The sequence below is a fragment of the Felis catus genome, chromosome A1 (assembly GCF_018350175.1).
Source record: "Felis catus isolate Fca126 chromosome A1, F.catus_Fca126_mat1.0, whole genome shotgun sequence".
Taxonomy (NCBI): Eukaryota; Metazoa; Chordata; class Mammalia; order Carnivora; family Felidae; genus Felis; species Felis catus.
In genome coordinates this window covers 190184643-190197002 of record NC_058368.1, presented here as the reverse complement: position 1 = coordinate 190197002, position 12360 = coordinate 190184643, and the positions used below count along the sequence as shown (strand labels likewise).

The following is a 12360-nucleotide window of genomic DNA, read 5'->3' as shown; positions in this document are numbered from 1 at the left end:
GCCCGGCCCAATGCCAGGGGCATGGTGGGTACGGTCCTAGAGGAGATCCAGAGGCAGCCAGCACAGACATGGTGGCAGAGGGAGGTTGGAGCTTCTGAGAGGTGGTCGGCAAGTGGCCCCTATAGCAGTCGCGGCGGCTTTCCCACCGTATACAATACCTCTTGCTTTTCTCTCTCTCTCTCTCTCTCTTCTCTCTCTCCCTCTTCCCTGTCTCTCCTGCCCTCCCACCCCCTCCTCCTTTCTCCTATCTATGTCTTAGGCCTGCCAGTGGTCCCCGCGGGCTTTGTTTCACCCCACTGGTGGCACACAGGGCCGAAGAGGCTGCCGATCCCTGGTATTACACCGCCTGGCTGGGTTGGTTGGGGTATACTTCTCCAGGAGGCAGCAGGAATGGACTAGCCTGGCTCCTCAAGGCCCCTTCCAGCCCTAACATTCAAAGGCATATGATGTGGAAAGATCTAGATTAGCACTTGCACCCTTTGCACTTAAGGCCCTCTGTAAGCGGGAGTTGATTGTCTAGTAGACCTCCTGTGTAAGTACCAATCTTCACCCGCTTTCCTCCCAGGATTTTGGTAGGCTGTGCAATGCAGCTGGCACCACCAGAGGGCGCCATCGCTCAGTCATGGATTCAGAGTGCTAAGGGTCAGAAGCTTGAGGTGGTTGGGTGGGAGGCTTGTTCTGATCATATTCTATTTCGCAGTTCCTCATAATGTTAGAGCTGAAAGGGACTGATTTGAGAAAGCATCTGGTGCAACCCCTTCGTGTTAGCAGATAAGAAAACTGAGGCCCAGAGCGGGACTTCGCTGCCCAAGGTCACACAGCAAGACAGTAGCAGTGCCTGGCCTTAGACCCGAGTCCACGGCTCCACCCATGGCACCACCATAGCCAACCAGTAAAGCAGAGAGTGACTCCAGAGTGACATGAACTGAAGTTCTCCTCTGATGCCCATGCCCTTGGCCGAGCAGAGCAGGCAAAAACCTGGGCTTTGAATGAGTTGGTATTACCGGGTCTACTTACCCAAGGATGCCGCAGACCCCAGGCAGGACTTCCTCCCGGGCTGGGCAGTCTCCCTCTTGCAGGTTTATATGTTCCAAATTCACTTCTCCAACCCTAAACTGGTGCTTCCTTAAGACAGTGCTTTTTAAGAGCAGACATCTGCAGGAAAAAAAAAAAAAAGAAAAATATAAATACAGCACAAAGAAACCTTTACCCCAGGGTGGAGAGCCAGCCCTTGACCTTCTCATCTTTCTTTCTCTTTCAAGCTGTACATGGTGCGGACCATGCTTGAATCACTCATTGCAGACAAAAGTGGCTCCAAGAAGACCCTGAGAAGCAGCCTTGATGGACCCATCGTCCTCGCCATAGAGGACTTCCATAAACAATCCTTCTTCTTCACGCACCTGCTCAACATCAGTGGTGAGTCGCAGTGGGGAGAGGATGGGGGTCCCAGGTCCCAGACCAACTAAGGCCTTCAGACCAAAAGTCGCAAAGAAACGTGATCATTGACCAAAAGGGACACATTTTGCCACTGAAGAAGAAAATGCAAACTTTTCTGGTGGGCTTGGAAAGGCCAGGCCAGTCCAGCTATTCTGACTCAGCTAAATTTGTGTGGTAGACATTTGCAGTATATTTGTCATGAAGTTCTTAGAAGAAGGAATTAAAACTGCCAACACACCTGCAGACGTGGCCAGGCACTTGACTATCTTGTTGCTCCTAACAAAGGCAGCTTTCAGGCTGTACCACAACCCTGTGTCCCACAACCCTGTTCTCCTGTCAGCAGGATGCCTATGCAGGTAGGACAGGGCAGGGTGGAAGGAGAGCAGCATCCAGGGATGTGGGAGGGGTGATGCATCTGTTGGTGCTGAGAAGAGTGATCTTAACCAACAATCCAAGCTTCTCCAGCCTAGGAGCCTTCAAGGCTTCTCAGTATATGGAAGTTAGAATTACCATGTATAAGGATGCAAGGAGCAGTTAAAAGTAGGCACCTGGGGACCTGGCTTGACACCGTGTTTGTATAGCAAGCATGCTTTTCACACTCGGATCGTGGCTTTTCAGGATGGCTTTGCAGGGAGATGATGGAAACTGGGGAGGCATCTAAAGCTCTAAAACATTGCTGCTCTCTTCCCCCCAAGGGCTGCTACTGAGAAGCTTAACAATAATAGATGTTAGACTGGCTTTCGGGTATAAGAGAGCAGGATCTACAGACCAAGTCATGTTTTATGAGTACCTGCTGCATACTAGTACAGTGGCAAGAATAGCAATGAAAGCAGTAAGAACTAAGTTAATAAAAACGGCAAGAAGAAAGATCTTTTGGTGTTTCCTGTGTAGAACCCACGACTCTTTCTGCTATGCTTTCAGAAGCCCTGCAGCAGTGTTGTGATCTGTCTCAGCTCTGGTTCCGAGAATTCTTCCTGGAGTTAACCATGGGCCGGCGAATCCAGTTTCCAATTGAGATGTCCATGCCCTGGATTCTAACAGACCATATCCTGGAAACCAAAGAACCTTCCATGATGGAGTAAGAGGCAGGATTGGGTCAGCAAGGAGGTTCCCCGGGTTCAGATGGTAGTTTTGCTAGTGAGCTATGTTCTTTCCACAACTTTCCAGATTAGGCAGTGTGCCCCACCAGGGAGAATGCTTATGCCAAGGATCACGTGACACCAGATTTCACTCAGCCTTGCAGATAGGTTCAGGGTTCTACCAGCCCAGCTGTCCTTCCTGTGCTTTGTCAGTCTCAGAACAGCCATGCTTGGAAGGTAGTCATCTCTGGGGATCAGGAAGCTAATATCCTTAACTACCATCTGATTTCTTTTGGTCCCAGACTAATTCTTTCAGACCTTGGACTTATTAACCTCATGGTGTTTTGATTTCTGTGGGAAGACTGTAAAGTAAGTCATCCCTAAAGCAGGCTGGAAACATCAGAATGCTGGAAAGCTCTCTTCTAACCCAGAGCCTGTTCATCTTTTCACCCAACCCTTCATATGTCCCAAGCCGCATCAGTCAGACTGCCTTGAGAGAGATTAGTAAGCTGCTGGCCTCTGTTCTTCTCCCTCAGGTACGTCCTCTACCCTTTGGACCTGTACAATGACAGCGCCTACTATGCTCTGACCAAGTTTAAAAAGCAGTTCCTGTATGATGAGATTGAAGCTGAGGCAAGTGACGTGCTTCCCCTTTCGTTCCTATAATCTTATTCCAAGCGTCTGGACTTTTTAAATCTGGAGCTGTTGGCACAAAGTGGGCTGTCTTCATCTGTTCAGGCTTCTGTACCAAAATACCACAGACTGAGTGGCTTATCAACAACAGACATGTATTTCTCACTGTTGTGGAGGCAGGAAGTCCAAATCAGGCGCCACCCAGTGGGGGCGCCCTCCTGGGTCACAGACTTCTCGTGGTATCCTTGCTAGTGGAAAGGGTGAGCGAACTCTCTGGGTTCTCTTTTATAAGAGCACTAATTCCATTTCTGAGGGCTCCACCCTCATGACCTAATCACCTCCCAAAGTGAGGTGATTCCTAATACCATCACCTTTGGGGGTTAGGGTCACAACATAAGAATTTGGCAGGAGCATACGCTTTCAGACCATAGCAGTAGGGGATCAATGACTTGTTCTGGAGAGTGATCTATTTTTATGACTTTTTTTTTTAATTTTTTTTTTAACATGTTATGTTATGTTTACCACAAGCATAGCTACCGTCTGTCACTATGCAACGCTATTATAATCTCATTCACCGTATGGAGATTGATCTTTACAAACATCATGACCATCGAAAAGGACCCAGACCAGGATGATGGTCTTTCTTTTTCAAATATATTAAGGGATGGCAGATAATAGTAATGCATGGGTAAAATCAATTTTCTGTTGGGTCTGGTCTGGTTGGGTTATTTGGCTAATAATAATAACAACAGCAATACCACCTATCAATTATTATATATCTGCCTTTTGCCAAGGGCAGGGATAAGCACTGTAGAGAGAGACTTATCCAATAAACTTTGTAGCAATTTAAAGAAGTGTGTGCTACTATCTATTTTACAAATAATAAATCTTAGACTTACAGTGGTCAGTTATTACATCAAGGTCACACAGCTTACAGAGTCACTTTCTAGTACTAGTAGGACTGAAGTAACCATCCTCTCAACCATTAAAGCTGTTTATTAGAGAGTCATTCGATAGCTTTATTTCTGTACTGGTCAGGATAAGCTAGGTTATGCTCCAGTAACAAATAATCACAAATTCTTAGTACCTTGAAACCAAAGGTTTATTTCTCCATTATGGATTGACTGGGGGCTCTGCTCCATGTGGTCTTCAAGCTGGGACCCACCTGGAACATTTACTAATTGCCATGCCAGGGGGAAGTGTTACTGGTACTCAAAGCTTCTACCAGGAAGTGACACATGTCATTGGTCAAAGCAAGTCACATGACTGCACGTCCTTTTCAAAGAGGAGCGAGGAGGTACAGTCCTGCCCTGTGCAAGGACCAGGAGCCTGAGGGCAATGGCAGTGATGGTTACTGAAATGTAGTTTTGCCTTCTGGAAATGGGAATGATAGTCTGCGCTGTGCTTAACTGCATGGGGCTATGTAAACACAGAATGGGCCAACTAGGGAAAAATGTCATAGAAACATAAGACATTCTTCTTTATAAAGGAAGGACATGACTGTTTTAGGATTAGTATCACCACTAACTTAGTTTGAAAGTTTACGTATTTCAGAGAAAATCCAGTAGAGATGCTTCTTGCTTTCTCAACCCTCCGATGTCTATGGGAGTTGAAAACCTTAATGGACCCCAACACAGATCTGTTCTCCTGAGTACGAACTTGGGAAGAAAGATTCCTGGAGACAAGTTAACTGGTTGTACCTTGGCTTTGACAACTCCATCTTCTGACAGATCTTATATACTTGTGTTCTCCAACAGGTTGAAAACAGAACAAACCTAGAGTGTCATGTGGCCAAGTGAGATTTTTTTTTTAATATTTATTTATTTATTTATTTATTTATTTATTTATTTATTTATTTATTTATTTAGAGAGCATGCACTCACGAGCAGAGGAGGGGCAGAGAGAGGGAGAGAGAGAATCCAAAGCAGGCTCTACACCGTCAGCACAGAGGCGGACGCAGGGTTCAATCCCATGACCTGAGCAGAAATCAAGAGTCGGATGCTTAACTGACTGAGCCACCCAGGCGCCCCAGAGATTTTTAAAATAAATGTAAAAAAAAGCACACAGCCAGGCCCTGGGTAACATTTGAGGGCCTAGGGCCAAAGCACAAATTGAGACCCCAGCTTGTAGCCTGCCACCTTTCTGTTCCCGTCCCCAAGCTCTGTTTTGCCCTATACAGGGCCTTATGTGCATGTGTACGGATATCCAAGCTTTGTCTGCCATCACTGCCCTCAAACTGTGGCCCTCTTGGCTAACCCACGGCCCTAGGGGTGCACACACCCGAGGTGCAGTCCACCCTCAGGGATGATCCCAGGGAAAACACCAAACAGGCCTGAAAGGAGCTTGGGCTTTGGGAGCAAAGATACTCAAGGCTGGTTCTAGAAGGGGAGCATAGGGTATGAGTGGGGGACACCTTGACCCTGCAGGTTCTTCAGCTGTTGGAACATCCCCTGGAGACCTTTGAAGTGCAGAGTCTGGGGCAGAGGCCTTGGTTACCTGCAAATGAGGACAGAGCTGCACCCAACTCTGTGGTTTATGTTCAGAATAGCATCTGGGATGTAAGATAAAACCTGAAAGCTCTTCGGATAAAGAATTAACTGTAAGGAGCTGAGAATTTGAGGAGAGAAGAATGGAAGAGAAGTCACGTAAATACGCTCTGTTCCCTTTGAAGTCACATGGCGCTCTGCCCCCACCGCAGCCCCAGCTCAGTAAAGTCCCACCTGTGGCTGTTTCTGGCCATCACTGGAGGGTTTGGTTTTGATCCCATGTCTGACATGAACGCCTCACCTGAGCATCACAGTCTGCCACGTATGTGACAAGACACTGAAATGGCAAGATGACCCCATAAGCATTAAGATCCAAAGGTTTTTAAACAAAGTTTGCAAAAAAAAAAAAAAAATAGATTTTTCAGTTTCCAGTGACCATCAACTTCTTCATTTGTCAAGCAAGGTAAAATAAAGTGAAAGGAAAAGACAAGAAAGTCTAGCAGGAAAGAGAATGGGTTGGCTGATACGAGTAATTGCAGGGGATATGAAGATCTGTCTTGCATTGCCTCTGGGCAGGCCACCTCCAAACAGCAAGGAGGGGACCAGAGGCAGGGGCAGTTCCTCCAGAGCTTTTTGGACTTTGCTTTCTCTGTGCCTAGCTAAAAACCTTGAGAGGAAGGGCCAAACTTCTTAACTGAATCACAAAATCTTCTTTTGTTGCTGTTCAAAGTCTCTTGCTCTGCAACATGCACTGCCACCCAAGCGCCCCCTTTCAGTCGTCTAAGCTTCTATGATAAAGCCAGACAGACACCACTGACATTTCCTGCTTCCCTTTCACCAGGTGAACCTGTGCTTTGATCAGTTTGTCTACAAGCTGGCGGACCAGATCTTTGCTTACTACAAAGCCATGGCTGGCAGGTAGGAGAGTCCCAGGGCCGTGAGCAACAAGCTTTCTTAGACTGCCACCTGTGAGACATAGTTTCCTGTTGTAAAAAACCTCTCTTCTTCTTTAGCACCTAAGGAAATTGGAGCGATCCTGTGGGCCTGGACTGGATGCTAAAATACGGAGAAAGGAAAATAGGCAGATTTGGTGCTGCACCTCATGGAGCTTACAGTCTAGTGGGGGGTAACAGACATTAATAAAAACTGATGAAAGCACAGTGACAAGGGAGGTTACATGCTCCCTGTGAAGGAAAAGTTCATGGGAATTTGCAGATCTGTGACAGTTAAACCTCAACTAGTCTTTGGGGTGAGGAACTGGAAAAGCTATCCTGAGAAAGTAACATTTGAGTTCTTATCTGAAATTGGTAGGCATTAATTAAAAGTGAAGGATGGAACAGGAAATTTCAGGCAAAGGAACTGTTTGCAAAGTCCCTGTGGCAGAAATATCATATTGACAGCACACTTACTCCATAGGGCAGTTGAGACAATTAATGTGAATTAGTACATGTAAAGGCCTCATTCACAGACCACAAGAAGAGGCAGGTTGCATGATGAAACTGAAGAGGTAGGCAGGGCTCAGGTGACGGGGCTTGTAGGCATTTACCTAGGAGGAATAGAATATCACGGGATGGTTTCAAAAGTATGACAGAGACCTCAGTTTTTACTTTTAAAAATTTGCCCTATTAAAAACATAAAAATGTGGAGAATGGATTGGTGGTGAGCAAGTAATGAGTATATAAATATAGGTCAGATAGGAGACCAGTGAGGAAGTTGTGGTAAGATACGTGTCAAGTGTTCGAGGCTTGTTGGTGTTGATTGGCAGTGTGTGTTGATTTAGAAGCCCGTGAATTCCTGGGTTGCAGGAACCCGTAACAGAACTGGTCAAGAAAAACCTCAAAATAGGTGTCTCTCTTCTTATCGGAAATCCAAGTCTATAAACCAGTAATATCAAGAATAGTTACTTAACCAACAGAAATTATTTTTCTTTCTATGCAAGGAATTTGCGTCATTTTGCTTTTGACGGCTAGAGTTGCTCTGACATATTTCAAAGAGAAGCTGATGTACAGAGCACACAAGTTCCTGTTAACAGAGAATGCACATCCAATGAAGGGAGCGGCTCTTAATGATGGAAAATACTTTCTGGGAAAGCACACCAAACACATAGTCTTTCACAAAGTAATCACTTAGAACATGTCTGGGTTGAATGAGAAGTGGTTAGAACAGTGAGTAGGGCTTCCAGTGTCTCTAAAATAATTCTCATTTCAAATATGCTGTGTACACAAACCCAGATTTGTCAAACCCTGATCCTCTGTATATTTAGTTTATAAAACATTCTTATCTAAAATACTGCCCTTAATCTATCCTACTTACTCCCTACAAGGTGAATGTTTTCCAAAAATATGGGTGGCTGGGGGAGACTGAGAGGTTGGGAGAGTCCAAGAAAGCACAGGAAGGAAAGAATGATCTAAATCAGTGCTGTCCATTAGAAATATAGTGCAACCACAAATGTGAGTCGCACATGTAATTTTAAATTTTTTAGTAGCCATATTTTAAAAAGGAAAAATAAACAGGTGAAATTAATTTAAAAAGTGTTTTTAATGTTTATTTATTTTTGAGAGACAGAGACAGAGCACGAGCAGGGGAGGGGCAGAGAGGCAGACACAGAGTCCGAAGAAGGTTCCAGGCTCTGAGCTGTCAGCACAGAGCCCGATGCAGGCCTCGAACCCACAAACCGTGATCATGACCTGAGCCCCTGAGCTGAACCCTTGGCCTGACTCCAGGCTTAACCGACGGAGCCACCCAGGCACCCCTAATTTTAATAATATATTTTCTATCATCCAATGTATCTAAAATACAATTTTAACATGAAATCAATATAAAAACATTTTTTAATGTTTTTTATGTATGTTTGGGAGAGAAAGAGAGCAAGTGCATGGTGTGGGGGGTGGAGCAGGGGGCGATAGAGGATCTGAAGTGGGCTCTGTGCTGACAGCAGAGAGCCCGATGCAAGGCTTGAACTCACAAACCGAGATTTCATGACCTGAGCCGAAATCGGACGCTTAACCGACTGAACTGCCCAGGCACCCCGATACAAAAATTGTTAAAGAGATAGTTTTCGTTGTTTTTTTTTCCTAAGCCTTCAAAGTCTAGTGTGTGTTTTACACTTCCAGCACATCTCACCACGTTGCAGGTGCTCTGTGGGGTCCTGTAGCTGGTGGCTGCTCTCCATGCTGGACAGTGTACATTTAAATTATGCCACTTTCCTACCTAAAGCCTTTCAATGGCTGCCACTGACATCTAGAAAATACCTAGCTTTTTTACTGCAGCTGATGTAGTCCCATGTGATCTGGCCCCTAGATTAACCTTGTAAATTCCTTTTTGCCCATTGGTCTCCAGCATGCCTGCCCTTTATCCATGCGGACCAGCTTTTTTTTTTTTTCAATGCCAGAAACACTCTTCCCCCAGATCTTTCCATTTTTAGCATTTAGGTGTCCATCCAGCAAAATTGCTTTAGAGACGCTGTCTTTGACCTCTGAATACCAAATGATCCTGTGTTGTTATTTTCAGAGCACGATTACTCTGCATTTTGTACCTCAGTGTGAAAGATAATAATAGCACATCTAACTCATAAGGTTGTTGTGAAATTTAAAATGCCTGTGTACATGCATGTGTGTGCCTGAGAAGTAGTAAATACTATACGGTACTTTCTCTTGCATGAAATTATTTAGCTTCTCCATTTATTTATTTAGTTGTCAATGTCTTTACCAGAAGTAAGCTCCGTGAGGACAGGAACTTTGTATCCCCAGTACGAGAATGTTCCCTGGGATATGGCAAGCATGCACTCAGTTGCTTTTTTGGTAAATGAATAAAAGAGGGAGGTGACTCAACTTCTGTGTTGCTTGTCTTTAACCTGGAAGTTCTGCTTTATGTTGGGCTTTTGTGGCTAAAAAGAAATCCGAACTTTGCTCTAAAGCAGAAAATAGTTTTATTTGAAATACATAAAATAACGCTTCATGAGTAGATCCTACAGTCTGAAACAGATGTGGCTGGGTGATTGGAAATCACTCACCATCATGTTTACTGGCCTTATTCAACTTTTATCCCTTCAGTGTCCTGTTGGATAAACGTTTTAGGGCCGAGTGTAAGAATTATGGAGTCATCATTCCATACCCGCCGTCCAACCGCTACGAAACGCTGCTGAAACAGAGACATGTCCAGGTATGGTGTAGAAAGCCAGAGCAGAGGTGGGACAGGTTAGAGAGTAGCTATGAAGTTAGTGGGGAGATCAGAGATCAGGACTAAACACTCTCCACCCTGCGTACTGCCCATGTGGGTTTCTGACCGTGGTGGGCATAGCACAGCCACAGAATCGTACAAATAACGAAGAGGCATTGGCATTGCGTGGTTCAAGTTCTAGGCTTCTCATTCTGCCCCTAGGACACTTCTGTGGCGTAGTAGCCAGCAGAGTCTTAGTCTTCTTGTCATAAGCTGTGGCTCACTTCTTTCCATCAGAACTGCCGCTCAGAAATGGGCAAATGCTGGTCTAAGGGAAGGCAGGCTACTTCATGCTTGAAATAAATTGTGTCAGCCAAACCCATGCTAGAAATCACAGTTTGGTCTTGTGAGGTTGGTTTCTGTTAACATTTGACTGCAAATGTAGAGGAAATGCTGCCAGGAGCTCAGAAACATCTCCCTGCTTTAAAATGTTAACATGAGCCAGGCAGGCAAAATACAAGATGCTCCAGCCACCCAACTCCTAAGCCCTGCTGTCAGCCAAGCAGCGGTGAAACAGCCTCTAGGCCATGACCTTTGTGTGCTTGGTACATGGGCCACAGTGTTTGTGGAGTAGACCCAGGTGAAGGGCCATGGCTGAGAAGTACCCCTGGTGGGGAGGAAAGGGTTACCCTGGAAACCCTGGACATTTTCACTGCTCTGAGAAATCAAAGCAAAACAGAATTATGAGAGAAAAAAGAACGAGCTTCACTTCTGTCAACAGCAGGAGCTCAATGCTTTTCCTTCAACCTCTCAGGAAATTACAGCTATTAGTTACTGATGCAGTCAGAATTAGCCACAGGACATTAAATACTGAGGGCTTTTATGTGCACATGATGGCTGTAAGGGGTCTTAGTTGGTAGAAAATCTCCCAAAAGGGAAATCGAAAAAAATAAAATAGTTAAGAATTAAATTTTAAAAAGTTAAGAATAATCCTTGGGCACCCAGTAAAGTGCACTGCACACAGCAGGCACTCAGTAATTGTTTATTGCTGTTCGCATAGCATCTGCAATAATCCCCATGTGTGTGCCCTGATGGAAATTATCCTAAGTTCTGTTTTCCATGCTGTAATCAGCCCTTCATTCTCATGCTTCTACACTCATCCCCATAAGGGCACACAGGACAGACGCAGGAAGAACCTCAGGGCTAAATGTAGGAGGCCAGCGTTGCATGGGATGCCAGAGCCTGTCCTGAGCCTTTTCCTACAGTATGAATGAATCACATTTTCGCTCCACTGTTTATATTTCAAATTGACAGGAAAGTTGAAAGAATAACACCATAAACATATATATACTCTGTAGGCAGATCCATGATTATTAATGTTGTACCACATTTGCTTCACTTTCTCTTATATATTTATTTATTCTCTCTCACAAATACAGTAAAAGAAATAAAATGGTTAAGAATAATTATTAGGCACCTACCAAAGTGAAATATATGAATATATGTTTGTGTATATACATATGTATGTGTGTGTATATACATATACTTTATATATATGTATATACACACACATACACACATACAGATAAAAAGTGCAGATAAATAGTATATAAATATGTGAATAGTGTATGATATGTATACTATAAATACGGTGTGTACATAGTAAGTAGTATATAAATAGTAAATAAATACATAATCTATAAATAGGAAATAAGTATATATGATATATAAATATATAGTATATATAATTTATAAAAATATATATTTATATATAACATTATATATGTTTAAATATACATGACCATTCAGAAAAACTGCTTTTGAGAGGCTTTCTCTGACTTCCTTTAAATATATGTACTCTTCTTAGCCATTCGAGAGAGTGATGACAATTCACTCATGAATACCTCAGCATGTATCTCCAAAGAATGAAGACATTGTCTCATAATCAAAATAGAATTATCATACTCAGGAAATTTGACAATACTCTTTTTTGCATAGAGTCCCCATTTGTCCTAGTAATGTCCTTTATGCTTTCAATCCAATTTTCTATCAGTGCATTGCATTTAGTGGTCATGTGCCTGTGAGAACCTTAAGTAACTTTTCTCTCTGTCTCTTCCATGCAGTTGTTGGGTAGATCAATTGACTTAAACAGACTCATTACCCAGCGTATCTCTGCTGCCATGTATAAATCCTTGGACCAGGCCATCAGCCGTTTTGAGAGTGAGGACCTGACTTCCATTGTGGTAAGGGACAGGGGGCCCATGGGAGTTCTGGTCTGGGATTCCTTAGACTTGAAGCCTAGCTAGCTACAAGTGTTGTTAACCTAGTACTGAGCTAGTTAAAGAGAAGCAGTGAGTCTCTTTCCCAAATGAATAGAGCAAGAAATGAATGAGAGTCACCTTACCCTCCTGATTGCCTTGAGATCTCTGAGATGACCAATGCTGGGGCACAGCTGCTTTTCCTTTGGGCTTCTACAGAATCAAGAAAGTAGGGGGGGTGGTTCTGAGAGCTAGGGAAGGTTGCACAACAGTGAGGGTGTCATGGATGTGCAGTAGTATAGGTCCCAA

At 44.1% G+C, this 12360-nt stretch overlaps 1 protein-coding gene across 7 annotated transcripts in view; it reads left to right on the top strand.

Moving 5' to 3' along the window:
• CYFIP2 (cytoplasmic FMR1 interacting protein 2) overlaps positions 1–12360 on the top strand; it is a 128703-nt gene that overhangs the window by 53041 nt on the left and 63302 nt on the right. For 6 of the 7 annotated variants that reach the window (XM_023260164.2, XM_023260157.2, XM_023260171.2 and 3 more), the window contains 7 exons: positions 260–334; positions 1263–1416; positions 2359–2515; positions 3053–3149; positions 6477–6553; positions 9688–9796; positions 11917–12036. In XM_023260164.2, the coding sequence (XP_023115932.1) occupies positions 260–334; positions 1263–1416; positions 2359–2515; positions 3053–3149; positions 6477–6553; positions 9688–9796; positions 11917–12036 (789 nt within the window). The remainder of the gene's footprint in view (positions 1–259; positions 335–1262; positions 1417–2358; positions 2516–3052; positions 3150–6476; positions 6554–9687; positions 9797–11916; positions 12037–12360) is intronic. The other variant, XM_023260160.2, reaches the window with a different exon arrangement.